The 14,669-nt window shown below is 48.5% G+C and overlaps 1 protein-coding gene and 1 long non-coding RNA gene across 2 annotated transcripts; both read left to right on the forward strand.

Moving 5' to 3' along the window:
- Window positions 1–4,256: 4,256 nt before the first annotated feature.
- LOC115251216 (uncharacterized) lies at window positions 4,257–6,163 on the forward strand. The gene is made up of 4 exons (XR_003889780.1): window positions 4,257–4,350; window positions 4,449–4,727; window positions 4,871–4,938; window positions 5,184–6,163. It is a non-coding gene; the product is annotated as an uncharacterized lncRNA (long non-coding RNA).
- Window positions 6,164–13,378: 7,215 nt separating this feature from the next.
- LOC101070799 (zona pellucida-like domain-containing protein 1) lies at window positions 13,379–14,461 on the forward strand. Its single transcript, XM_003962241.2, has one exon. It carries the CDS (start codon window positions 13,379–13,381, stop codon window positions 14,459–14,461), a length of 1,083 nt encoding a protein of 360 aa, XP_003962290.2.
- The last annotated feature ends 208 nt before the right edge of the window (window positions 14,462–14,669 follow it).

Raw genomic sequence — 14,669 nt, forward strand, 5'->3', positions numbered from 1 at the left:
TATGTGACCTAAACCAAGAGTTTGTGCTGGATTCATCTGAGCAAAACCAGAACCAGGGCCTCAAATACCTCCGATTGTTTACACGGGTGATAAGAGCTCATGGTGCAGAGTAAATAAGATGCTCTTATCTCCAGATTAAACCAAGACAGCACGAATAACTCAAAGGAAGTCCGAGGATCTAAGACCTAAAGCCGATTCTCCATCTCTGCGTCCTTCACCATCACTCATCATCATCTAGGCCTCCGTGTCCACTTCATCATCTAACACAAGTCTTGTTGTCACGCAGCATCTTAGCGGATACGTACGGATAGAACTATCTTACTCCCAGTGGCGTTTTTAGCATGGCCCTGCTTGTCAGAAATGGACTGTTGGGAATGTGAGTCCTGAAATAAAAATCCTTCTAATTCCACCTTGCACCTTGGAATCAACCCAATCAACCCTGGCAAAACCTTCGTTTGGATAAAATGTTAAATCCAGAGATATGCGATAGATACGCCTTCCTGTGTTTTCCTTCAGCAGCTCAAGGTTCTGCTCTCACCTCATCTGTTCGCTGATTCGTTGGTGCGGGTGTCCTCCCTGACAGCTCGTCTTCATCGGGACTGTGGCCGTGGAGATTTGGTAACAGTGTCACCTTCAGTACCAGGAAAGCACCCAGCACGTTGGGGAAATGATCCGGGGCTCATCCTGCCTGCTCTGTGACCCCTGTCCAGCGACCCTAGCAGTCAGCCAAAGACCCCACAAGGACAGAAACCTGAACACAAGTCAAATCTAACATATACTGATGTGTCTGAGCCAACAAGGACATTGAAGAATCCAATTTATGTGCAGGTGTGCACAAGCACCCCCCCCCCCCCCACACACACACACACACACACTCTTGTACTACTGTTATTGTGAGGACTCAAATGATATAATGTGTCCGAAGGGCCCTCACCCTCACCACAATCGTGACCGAACCCAACTATAACCTGAATCATAAAACCAAGTCTTAACCCTCAAACAGACCTTTGACATTATGAGGACCACATAAAATGTCCTCACTTTAGGAATGAAATGCGCATGCCGGTCATCGCTATGTAGCACGAACAAGAAAAGTGTCGCACCCGCACGAGTCCTTTTGTCAGACAGGATAATTAGCGCCGCCTCTCTCTCGTTAGAGACCCATTGTAGCATTAGCACATTGTCACAGCCGCTGAGCCTCTTCATTTTAACACTGTAGCGCTACAGATGAATGTATTTCCCAGGAGAGGAGGCGTTAGCACGTGTATGACATCTTGTTAGCATTTTTTCTATCATGCTATGGATAGAAGAATATAAAAAAACACCATCTTCTCCTTTGTCACATCTCCAGGATATACAATCAAACTCTTATTTCTGATCATTTATATTAGTTGAACTTCACTTGGATCGTTGATCGTCCGTCTGTGGCATCTCTAATTTAACGAGACTTTTCATGTTTACTAAAGGAAGAAAAACAAAGTTAAACTACTCTGCAGATATATTTAGCATCTGAACGAACCTCCTTTCAATTAACCCAGATCTAAAAAAAAAAAAAAGGTCGCTGAATTAGTCGGGACCTCTCAGAGGTTTTACGACAACAAAACTCAAATTGAAAGGTGGAGATAAACACTGAACCACATGGATTTAAATACTTGTCGGCAACATAAAACCAGCTGAAGAGCCGAAGCCTCTGCTGAGAATACGAGCGAGCTAACTCAGCGTGTGTGTGTGTGTGTGCGCGCGCGCATGTGGGAAGGTGTTGAGTATAATGTTCAGCATTAGTTTCAAGGTCACAAGCCCTCAATACCTCCACCCACCGAACACACACACACACACACACACACACACACACACACACACACACACACACACACACACACACACACACACACACACAGGATGGTAATAGCAGTGGTGACTGATATGTGCGACCAGCTGAGCTGGAAGCCTCTCTGGTGGTTGAAAGCTCTGAAAAGGCCGTCCGGACACTTTTAAATATCAGCGACTTACAGCAGCAGAGAGAGACATCTGTAAACAACCAATGGGAACACACCAGGGATTATTGGACATGTAGACGAGCCTGACAAATGGCTCACTGGAAAGTAACCTGTGGATATCAGACATTCACTACCTCCTTTCATCGGTAGTAAATATCAGTAAAATTGTCACATATTCAAGCACATCGGTATTTTTGTCTCGCTCACGTTCTCGGGAATTAGGCAGCGACATTTGAGCGTCCAAATATGTATTAACCACAAAATGTAGACGGAATTCTTTCCTTCCAAGTGAAAATGTCACATTTTCTGGGAACAAATCTGGCACATGTTTCCCATGTTTTGCTAGCAAAGCTGTGGATCTCAGCTGGTTTTCTGCTGTGTCGGGGGACTCTGCTGGCTCCAGCAGTCGGGTCCTCTCCTTGGTCACGCGCCAAATTCCAGCTAACGTCCAGCACCTGGCTGTTGACAGTCATGGGTCTCTGTCAGCTTAATTGGTGTTTGTGCACAAGCACGTGCACACCACAGATCAAAGTGTTTACTCGTAGAGAAGGATGCTATAAATACTGTGAACAGCATGAGACACCTATGATAATATGAATAATAAGGCTTTGTGTGTGTGTGTGTGTGTGTGCGTGTGTGCGCGTGTGTTAGTGGTCACCTGTGTCACATTACGTTGTGTGAGTGAGTGTGAAGCTGAGAGGTTTCGCCACCTCGCTGATCCACCAGCAGTCTCTCACTATGGGTACTTGTCTGTACTCTCCCAAGTACGTACCTGCATATTTTCCCATTAGGTGGGCGGAGCATCTGAGGTCCCCCTGAGGAGGTCCACCTGAGGAGGTCCACCTGAGGAGATCCACCTGAGGAGGTCCACCTGAGGAGATCCACCTGAGGAGGTCCCCCAGAGGAGGTCCCCCTGAGGAGGTCCCCCTGAGGAGATCCACCTGAGGAGGTCCCCCTGAGGAGGTCCACCTGAGGAGGTCCACCTGAGGAGGTCCCCCTGAGGAGGTCCCCCTGAGGAGATCCACCTGAGGAGGTCCCCCTGAGGAGGTCCACCTGAGGAGGTCCCCCTGAGGAGATCCACCTGAGGAGGTCCCCCTGAGGAGGTCCCCCTGAGGAGATCCACCTGAGGAGATCCACCTGAGGAGGTCCCCCTGAGGAGGTCCCCCTGAGGAGATCCACCTGAGGAGGTCCCCCTGAGGAGGTCCACCTGAGGAGGTCCCCCTGAGGAGAACCAGAGAACTGCTGTTGAGATGTCTAGTGAGAAGAAAGAACAACTCTCTACTAATCTAGCACCCCCTGCTGGACAGAAAAGCAGTGCAGTTCGGTTAAGTTTGATCTAATCTTTAATCTTCTCATCCGCGATCGTTACCGTGGGAACATTGAGATCCACCAGCGTCACCTTCAACAACCTGAGGTTTTGTTGGGTTTGGGTCGATGCTCCAGGTCCCCTGACAAAGACGGTGTGTTGTTCAGACTGAGGAGCAGCTGGAGAAACAAAAGGTCACTTGGGATCAGGCTTTCCCTCCGAACAGCTGGCTAAACAATTCTGACCTGGCTACACACACACACACACACACACACACACACACACACACGCACACACACACACTGAGCAACACCTAACTCTGGTAACGAGCCCTCGTGAGCCTTCACCTACACGAGCTTCCCGATTCAACAGGTTCGACAGCGATAAAAGCGGATTTAAGGCTCTGAAATTTAACGTCTTTTAGAAAGAAGAGAAGCGTCACTCAGAACCGCCATCTCGACCACAATCAAATCTTGACCATGACGTTAACGGTGCTTGTAATGAGAATCATGTTGGAACATTAAATATTCAAGACAGAACAAACGGTAACAAAATAAATTCGCTGTAATTCCCAAACAGCAAATTAAAAAACTAACAACTTAAACCTTTTTTTTTTTTTTTGCTTTGATCACATCTTGTTTGATTTCAAATCCATTTGGGAAGAATATCGATGAAAAACTGCAATTTTTGCTGTAAAAAAAGTCAAAATCATTAAAAATCCCCCCGTTAATTGTATTTTAATCTGTATCTTTTAGGTCTAAAATTCCTGGTTCCAACCGAACTAAAGTGTGTGACATTTATCTGATGGGCCGATTAAAAAGATTAAATCAGTTTGTAATATTCTGCTAAAAACATACCTTTTGGTCTGCACTATGATCCCCTCTTACACTCTGGAAGTGACCACTAGGGGCCGCCAGAGTCAGAACTATTCCTGCACAAACTGGCACACGGATGAATTGTCAAGTCGTCTCCATAAAAACCAGCAGAGGTGAAATTTATCCACCATTTCATTCGGCCCCGTCGGCCCGGAGCAGCTCCGGTTCCGGGGTAAGTAGCCGCGTACCTGGGGGGTGGGGGGGGGGGATCTGGGGTAAGTAGCCGCGTACCTGAGGGGGGGATTAAACCCAGCTCTGCTCTGTGTGAAGCGTCTGCGGTGACGGATGGAGTGTTTACGCTGTTAAACGCAGAGCGGCACGTCAGCGTGGAGGCCCGATTTATGGCGCTCTGTCCGGCAGCTCCTCGCCGCGTAACCGTATCTGGGAGCACGAACGTGCACGGACGTGCACGGCCCGCACGCTGTCTGCGCAGGATTTAATGGCCGGCGAACGCTCTCCGACACAATAGGCACATCAAGTAACCAAAACCCAAATGTTGTTGAACATTATGTGACCTCCACAGGGCGGCGGAGGTGATCGGGATCGACCGTAAGTGTGTTTACGTTACAGAGGAGCTTAAAGACACTCAAACTTAAAGTTCGGTTCTGATAAAAATCCAATCAATGGAAAAAGTCTTAAATGCTGGAAAGATTTGTCAGGTTTCATCAACGCTCACGTTTGTTTTCTGTCAGATCCCACGTCTGAAGGGCCGGCGACGTGCTCCCAGGAGGTCGGGGTCAAAGGTCAAGGCGCTGAAACTGTAGGCCTCGGTTACTATGGAAAAAAGCTTAATCATTAGATTAGTGAATAAAGCAGTGATGTGATAGGGTATGATTTGTACTCTACCATATTTACATTTTTATTATAATTTAAAAAAGAAAATAGAAAGAGAAAAATAATAAGAGAAAATAATTTCCATCCAGACAAGAGAAAGAGAATTAGAACTGGAATTTAAAAAAAAAAAAAAAGTTTTAATAATTGATCACTGTGTCACTGTGTCTCCAGAGCACGAGGTCTCCTGGATCCAGAGCTGCTGCCGCTGTCGCTAGCACTGCTGTCGCTAGCACTACTGCCGCTAGCACTGCTGTCGCTAGCACTACTGCAGCTAGCACTACTGTCGCTAGCACTACTGTCGCTAGCACTGCTGCCGCTGCTGCTGGCCTCCAGATGTGTGGAAGGGAGGAATTTTTCAGTCTGACAGACTCTGCTGCAACTCTGCCGCCCCCCCAACCTTAAACCACACACACACCCAGCCACCGACACACACACGCCGACTTATCAACGTTGTCATGTCATGTAGCCAAGACTTCCAGACTTTAGATCTATCATCAGAAATCTGATCCACCAAACATAAAGAATATTAGCCTGCTTCTGCTGTTGCTCTTGCCCTCCTTCTTACTTTTCACGTGAGTGATGTGTTATTTTTACGTCACATGTGGAGGAAGCCTAAGTGTCCTCTCATGCTAACACTGCTACCATGCACTTAAAATCTCCCTTATTCTGGTTCAGAGCTTCAGATCTTTATTGGTTATACCACCGCCGGCCACCAGGGGGCGATCAACGTGATTGGCTTGTGTTGTGTTGTTGGACTTGTTTTTTTTGGGGGTCAAAAACAAGACAACACTGTGGCCACAGCGAAGCAAACAGCCCAACAACTCTTTTTTTTTTGTAAAGACAGACTTGTTGACAGCACAACCAGGATGTCATTTTGGAAAAGGTTGTGAATTTTGCTAAGCTGGACGGGCTCTGTGCTCCCCCGCTGTGTGACTGATGCCGTAACGAGTGTGTCCGTACACACACGGGACACGTTTCCCAGCTGAAACGCCGTTCTTTCCCCCTCGGTCTCTCACGCTCCCTCCCCTCCACGCCGCTCCCTCCGGACGTCAGACAGCGAAGGGTCCGTCCACAAAAGCAAGACGGTTGTATTTACTGCATGTAGACACGTGAAGGTCAGACACGTAAAGTGCTCCTGATGGCTTTGCCAAATGGCAGCGCTCGCCGTCGCCCCCAGACGAGGAGTAAATGTCATTTCCACCACCGGAGGCTCGTTTACGCCTCCGCGGTAAGAATCCGGAGCAGCGCCGCAGAGGCGACAAAGAGAGGTCTGTGCTGGCATCGGGTCATTAGAAAGCACCGGCGACTGGATCGAACACTGCTGGACTGGTCTGTGCAGGGAGGGCAGCCCGGGTCTGGAACCGGACTATAAAGGGACGTCACCGTCATGTCCCGGTCACCATGGAAAGTTTTTTCCCTCCTCAATTTGAGGGGGTCGTGGGTACAGATCAAGGACCATCAAGTGCCACTGATCAAACACTGTTAAGCTGGAGAACTCCTCGGTAACCACCTCGGTAACCACCTCGGTAACCACCTCGGTAACCACCTCGGTAACCACCTCGGTAACCAGCGGAGCTGCAGAGAGGCTCAAAGCCTCTCTCCGTTTTATGTCTCCGTTTGCTCCTGTTGTAACGGACAGGTGTTAAACCCATCCAGGGTCCGTAGCGACACCTGCCTCGGCGCTGTTAAAGTTACAGGAGACATTTCACACACAGGAGGTGTGTGGTCGCTCAAAGGGGGGGTCAAAGGTTAGCGATGTAAAACTTAAATCAGGGCGTTAACGTCTGATCGGACCACGTTTGAGATGTCTGACAACTGAAAACACAACCGTCAGCCATGCTGGTTGCCTCCAGTCAGCATCCACCACTGAACAATCATCACACACAGTGTTTCCAGCTGGCTGAGAAGCTAATTTAGCCTCTAGCTAGCTGTTCATCAGCAGGAAGGTCCAAACATTCGAGTCTGGTCCCACTCAAGGTTTCCTCCTGTCAAGAGGCAGTTTTTCTTGCTACAGTTTGGTTGTCCAGGGATGTACGCGTGAGAGTATCTGATCTCCCTGCACGTTGAGCCCGCCCGCTCCGGTGGACCTCGCAGCAGTGCCAGGCAACGAGCGCACGTATCGGGGGGGGGGGTTACACCCTGTCACATCACAGCGGGATGAAAATGTGCAGTAACAGCTCACAGCCTGCACAGAACGCCCTGACGGACCCAAGAGGAGTTCCGGGACCCGTTGGGTCATCCCGCAGGACTGTGATTTAAGTGTCCTGGCTGCACACAAACAGCCGGCTCGGTCCAGATGCAGGTCGAACTGTTCTTCTTACGCAGAAGTCGTTATTCTAGCTTGTCGGATGACGCCCGTGTTCCTTCCTGCTGTGGCTGTTTTCGCAGGCTGTTGCGACTGGCAACGCCGACTGGTTTTATTCTGTTTTGCCTTAATGATGCAATAGCATCGAGACTCCGGAAGAACGGGGTTTTGCCGGTTTGAAGGCATCAAAAACTGGATCTTGCTCTGGGAGCACCAGCCGGCGTTCCCTTTAAATAAAAGGCGCGTCCCAACTTTGGAAAAAAATCTCTCAGTCGTTCAAATTTAGAGCAAAGCAAAGCTCATTATTTGGCCCCGGCAGGATGTTACATCTGAAGAAAATGAGCTTTTGAAAGCGTTGCCTACGTTTGCCAGCCTATAAACACCAGTTTCACCATGAAACACCCGACTATGGGCCCTTTTTCTTGTGGTCGGCGGCGCAATGTTGCACCAAATTCTCGCCGAATCTCCGCTTAGTTTCAGGAACCTTTAACATCTGGACCCGGACCACTGGGCAATGACCTGAATGTACACGAGCGCGCGCTCTCACATTCACCCTACAGCCGTTCCAAACTCCTCGTTCACCTCGAGAAGCATCGATTGTGTTAACGTGCAGGTGTGAAGACAAACACGCTTAAAACGCAAACGCAGCTGCTTGAACCAATGCCCAAAGTGAGTCACTCACGCAAATATGCGCACTTTTATTGATGCTAGCGCATGCAGCATTGATTACCACCGCTGCATAGCAGCCAGGCTCCGAGCCCCGCGCGCCACGGCTTCCAGAAAGGACACCTCGGCCCAGGATTTAATTTTGTGTGGCGGCGGGCGTTAGGAAAACACATGATGTAGCCAGTTGTTTTGGAGGGCAAATGGAGCGGCCATAATAAAGAGCAGTTTTATTAGCTGTTGCTTGATTTGTTCCTGCAGCCCACGGAGCGAGACGCTAAATCAATGCATCCAGCTGTTCTCAGAGCTCGGCTGGGCTCTCTGGACACGCAGCAGGTGTAGCTGCCCCCCCACCCCCCACCCCCCGAGTCACACACACCCGCTCACATAACAAATAATAACGGCCTCCACAAACGGCCCATCCATCACTGTTATGGCTCAGCCCGGGAGACCGCCACTCACACAAGCAAGCGCCGCCTGTGCGTGCATGCGCGCGCGCGCTTGTGGAAATTCCTGCACATATAGTTCTACATGCAGCGTGGTATTTCTATACTTGTGGGGGCCCTTGTTGTCTGATTTCCGTGGAGTCTCACATGACAACATGTCTGCGCTGGAGTTTTAACGTCCAGCAGGAAAAACAAACACAAAACGCTCTTGTCTTCTAAAATGTCCATAAACGCCAAAAACCAGCGCGTGCGCCCATATGTGCAATTACATAATTGAGCCATTTGTAAGATTTCACAGTTTTCCCATTGAAGATTTACTGTGCAGCCTTTTTCTGTAGGACCTTGTGGTTTTATCCACCTCCAGCTGCCAGAGGAACTAAAACTAAATGACCTCCAGCACCATCCCCGACACCAGAATTACATAAAGCAAAACAGTTGAGTGAAAATGTGTTTTAAGACCAGGAAACGACCACAAAAACATTTAAAATGGGTAATGTGACAATTCTGCATTTGTAGGAATCTGCTGATGGCGATTGGATTCACATTTAGATGCAACTGCAGCTGGAAACGGATGCAGAAGTGCTCTGAAATCTCCGCTACGTTTCCAGAGGCACCGATCACGTGTGACCAGTGAAGCCGAGAACCTTCCACATGTTCCCGGTACCGAACCGTCGTCGGTTTGAACCGTCACACGCTTTTTCTTATCTGCGCTGGAAACGTGACAATTGACGCACTTTAATCAGAAGATAAATTACTGCTGCGTCAGACTGGAGGTGGGCAGGAGAGACGGGCAGCAGCTGGACCGCAAATCAGCCAGAGTCCACATCTGGTGTAACTTAAGCCTGCAGGAGGGGAGGAGGGGAGGAGATCCAGCAGGTGAAGGCAGCAGACTTCAGCAAACTGTGACATCCAGAGGAGGGGGGGGGGGGGGGGAGGAGAGGAAAACCAGGGTAAGGAAGAGGAAAGAGTGGAAACAATGCTGAGAGGAAGATGTTAGAAATGAGGAGGAGGAGGAGGAGGAGGAGCTGGTTCATGCTTTTAAACATGGCTCCTCAGGAACATGCTAGCCTTCACACCCAGAAGGTCTCTGGAGTAAAACACCATGACATTTCAGATTAGTACAGGAGTGTGTGTGTGTGTGTGCATGTGTGTGTGTGTGTGTGTGTGTGTGTGCATGTGTAAGCTGCAAAAGCAACTGCTGTTTGGGGGAGGAGCATATCTGTTTTAGTTCTTAACAGCTGGACCCTGCAGTTGCCTTTTTCCACACATGAAAGGGGAACAGGCACAGTTTGTGTACACGCCGTGTGTGTGTGTGTGTGTGTGTGTGTGTGTGTGTGTGTGTGTGCACGCGAGCATAAAACATGAAAGACAGGAGCAGGCATGGCGAGGAACATGCGTTGGAATTCAGCTCAACAGCGACGGATGAATGGATGCTTGTTTGGATCCAAATTGTGGGAACGTGTGATATTGATCCATCGGATCCATCGATCACTGCCATATTAGTCATTCAGTACCAGAATAATCTCCGTGGGATACAGTCAATCACAGGCTATTGAATCTCCTGGTTTCATAATCCAAATAAGTCCTGTCACAGTTTTGACCAACCTATAAGGACCAAGATTTATTCACACTCCTGGATTAAAAACATGAATCAATTATTTGGATAATTGGACACATTAATGCTGTTTATCGCAACATAACGCTCACATAACGCTCAACACCTTGATGAAGTGAAAGGAGTTCTGGTTTCAGGTCGGTGAAGACTTAAATTACCGGTAAGGAAAGTTAGCTGCATTGTCACCGCAGCCTTGACCTCGTTCGGTCGGTGGTGAAAACACAGGACATAAAAAGCTCCGTTTCAGGACTCAGGAGTGGCTGGTGTCAGTTACTGACCCACGACACACATTTATTAATGCTGCCGCACCCACTTATGAAAAGGAAAAACCCTGATTTGGGCTCTGACGTGCGTTTATGAAACAGTCTCTTCAGGTTTCCGTGTGAATTTAAGTTAGCACGACGCCGCACGACCACCCTTTTCTTAGTGCCCGTGTTTTTCCGAGTTTTCCAGCTGGTAAATGTTCGACATGTGGGAACACGCAGCATTAACACGCTTCCAATGCGACATTTCATTTCCTTAGCATAATAAGGGGGCGCTGGGTGGACTTCCATGGCAGTTAGCTTTACAGGGTGATACATTATCTGGTGTGAACCAGGTCGAGACTATAAGGGCCAATCAGCAGCAGACGGGCGACAGAGGAGGAAACGGCTGGAAAAAGCTGCTAAAAATTCAAGCTTGTAATTAGCAAACGGGCACAGAGACGAAATGAGGGATGGTGCTTCAGAGAACCCCAGGTCTCCACCAATATTAGACATTTGCATAACCATAATAAGCATAGTTCTAGCGTTAATTTGAAACTTCCAGATGTTTGCAGCTGCTGCTGGATACTGGGCTGCAGCTGCTCATTATCAGCCTCTCCATCTGCAGGTTGCTGCTTGAACTGGAAATGAATGAGGACCAGTCCAGAAGCCTGATAAAGACACACACAAGAGGAACTATAGTTTGATATACTTCAAACTGAGGTTCCTGAGCTCCAAAACTCACTCCATCAGTTCCTGGTAAAAGTTCCTGTCCTAGAAAAAGGGCCTCTGCATTCCAAGAATTATGTTTAGTACTTTAAGTTAACATGCTGTGATATTTATTTTGATTTTATTTTGAAAAGCAGCGTGAGGATGGGGACAAAAGCTGATGTTTTAACGGTAACGTCTCGGACCAGAACCGAAAACCAAGCGTCTCCAGCCAGAGTGACAGATTAGTGCTCATGCGGTTCTGCTGACAGTCGCATGGCTTCACTTCCTCACAAACTATCATCACCTTTCTCCTGCAACTGGGAGACAAAACAACCCCAAACAGGGCCCGTTTGGTCATGACCTGTGCAGTAAAAGGGTGACACGGGGTTGTATTTTACTTCCTGGCAGGAGTCGCACCTCGTTTTTCTCCCCTTTGTGGTGTTTGGGCCTCTGCGACTCCTCAGTGCCACAGACCCTCCAGCAGAGGCTGCGCTCATTAATCACAGTCAGAGCAGAGGCCAGCGAGCAGGAGAGCAGGTGACCCTCCATCATCCAGGCCCCCACCCCCAATAAATCCACGGAAGGGCTTCGACCCAGCCTGTTTGTCATCTTTTCACACACTTCCTGATGTGACGGTGGCAGACGAGGCAGCACTGACAGCCCACAACAGCGGGATCTGTCGGCGGTGAGCGGCGTCCGCTCTAGGTGCCCAGGCTGCTGCTCTTATCTCTGGCAGCAGCCTTAAATAAATATGGTCTGGAATAAATAAAGTACTGAATAAAAGTGCTTCATTTTCCAAAACGACCTGGCACACTTTCAGTATCCGCCTGTGGGATTTTCTGCTACTTTTGCTTGAACTTTTGCAGAATCCAGACATCGGTGGCAGCTCAGCCTGTAGGGGACTGGGGTTAGAAGCAGAGGGTTATTGGTTCAAGCCCTGGTGGGGACAAAACACAGGTGTGTTCGGGTCTGGGGAATGTTCAGAGCACTGCCAAGGCACCCTTGAGCAAGGTACCAAACCCCCAAATGCTCTCATAGGGCCCTGCTATGAGGTGGTGTCTCCTCTGGGGGATGGTCCGGCACCCTCCCCGTGAACCAAAAGGGATAAAGCGGTCAAGGAAACGAAACATTATAAAAGAAACAACAAAATCTTTGGTTATAGTAAATGGGAACAACCTCATGACAGGACGGTTTAATTCCAGATGTTTCTATGCAGAGGCTGCAGGTTCTCCCCATGTCTGTGTGTTTTCTTCCACAGTCCAGAATCCTGCGCATCAGGTTGGTTAGAGTCTCTAAACCGTCTCCAACTGTAACTTTATATTCTATGATGAAACATCAGCTGAAACCAGAACAAAATGGATTTTTCCGCATCTGCATCCAAAATGATCCATTTCAAAGGCAATTGAGGAAGTAAAAATGGATGCAGTTCACAGCAGTTATGTGGAGGCCCTGGTCTCTGTGAGGATCCAGCAGGAATGGCTGTTCCACTGCTAATACTTGGATTCAGTTACATTTGCAGCACACAGGATCAGCTCGTCCTTTCATCGCCGGCCAAGACCAGAAACAAAAGACGGCAACAGCACCTCCCACATGTGACAACAATGCCATTGCACACAATTTTTAATACGTGAACCTTCAGGAGTTTAAAAACATTTAAAAAATACCTCATTATTTAAACCAACAAATCTGACCTAAAACAAGGGTAAAACAGTTATGTCACCTTTTCAATAAAGTAAATACTAAGCGCTTTTTTCCAGTGTTGGAATTATCCTTCAATTTCAGGTGTGTTGGGTTTCTCTATTGTATCATATAAATGGTGATGGTTATTTTTACTGTATGACTGCTGGATAAATGAAGCCGTCTGTGTCAGTCAGGAGGATATTACCTGGTCCACTGGATCCCATCTAGGGCGCCACTGTAGTTGCTCGAGCCCAAACCGGATAGAAACTTTACAGCATTGTGTGTTCGACCTGATATTCACACCATCTAGTGTTATGTTCACTTACCTCATGGAAGTCTCCTTGAACAGTAGGGGACATGGAAATCTATATTATAAAGAACACTCAACAAAAGAACAAGGCCATTTTCTCAGAGTTGGAGGATAGCAGGATTAGTCAGGTTTCAGTTGCTGCCCTAAGGCTATGGTCCATGCTGGGGCCTATACTTCTTACAATAGATGGTCACAAATAGCAATGAGCTTGACCTTGTTTTGGGCCTATCCCAGAGGACATACGTACCTATAAAGACCCCTGAACACAGTCTGAAGACTTCAAAACTATCTGCAACGGGCGAGGAGCCTTCAGTGGAAACGTTGAGGTTTTGAGTGTCCTGATCTACAGCACAGCTGAAGAGCCACGATGAAGACTATTTTACTTTTGCTATCTATGATAGCAAGAAGTAGCCAGCTAACACTGGGCGAGTGTGGAACAGAGGCCCGACGGCCACAGCTAACCGACATTGCGGTGGTGTGTGGTACTTCAGCCATTAATCTGGCAATCCAGGTCTGCCCCGTCATCTACACTGGCTACAACGAGACTCTTCTGATCCTGAACCACATGTTGGACCCTGCCTGTAGAGCTACCCTTGACGATTCTGTGACCCCACCGGTCGCCCGCTTCAGTTTCCCACTGAACACGACCAACGCCTGTGGAAGCACATTCATAACCACCAGTGCAGCAGGAACGGGTATATTCTCAGACTTTTCCAACATCCAGACGGTCAATATCAGCGGCGTCATCCGGTCCATTGATCCCACCACTGGTACCATCACTTACAATGCTGAGCTGAAGTACTACTACTCCTGTGCCTATCCCCTCGAGTATCTGGTCAACAACACCCAGGTCGATGTGTCTGCTTCCTCCATTGCCATCAAGGACAACAATGGAAGTTTCATCAGCACTTTAAGCTTGGAGCTCTTCACCAACACCAACTACACTCAACCGCTGGTCATGCCGGCGCTGGGGATCGAACTGAGGACCAGCGTGTACGTTCAGGTCAAGGCCACCAACTTGACAGGGCAGTACCACATCCTGCTTGACCGCTGCTATGCCTCCATCTCTCCCCTGCCTGATAACTCCAGCTACTTTAACCTGCTCGTCCCCTGTTCCAAGGATCCGTTCACCACCATAATTGAGAATGGAGACAGCCAGAGCGCCCGCTTCCACTTCCCGGCCTTCCGTTTCATCGAGCAGCAGAACCAGAGCGTGTCAACCTACTACCTTCACTGCATCACCCGGCTGTGTGAAAAGAGCACGTGCAGCACCTTCAAGCAGTGCAACAACCGGAGGAGGAGGAACGCCGTGGACACCTCTAATTTAGACACGTCCAAGACTTACACCCTCTCCTCTGCGAAGATCGTCACCAAAGCTCAGACCAATGAGCAAAACTCTGCCGGGAGACTTGGCCTGCCTGTTGGAATCCTTGCCTTTGCTTACTTTACTGCTGTTAGCGCTGGAGCTGGGTTTTAAGGCTCCAGAACTAGGGAGATTAATCTCTACATTCATTTTGCTTTTCTGGTGGAGGTTCAGTTCATCGTTGCATCTGTTGGGAAGACTTCTCCTTAATTCCTATAGCTCTAACTGTGTGTCTATCATGGATAAATAGTTGGGAGGATGGTGCATCTTCAGAGGAGTCAGTAGATGTTTTTAGGGTTGAGTAATCATTTCCCAAAGGGGC

Source organism: Takifugu rubripes, chromosome 1, assembly GCF_901000725.2.
Source record: "Takifugu rubripes chromosome 1, fTakRub1.2, whole genome shotgun sequence".
NCBI lineage: Eukaryota > Metazoa > Chordata > Actinopteri > Tetraodontiformes > Tetraodontidae > Takifugu > Takifugu rubripes.

Bases quoted from the DNA above. Each gene is read 5' to 3' on its own strand.
- LOC101070799 (XM_003962241.2), top strand. From the start codon at position 13,379: ATGATAGCAAGAAGTAGCCAGCTAACACTGGGCGAGTGTGGAACAGAG.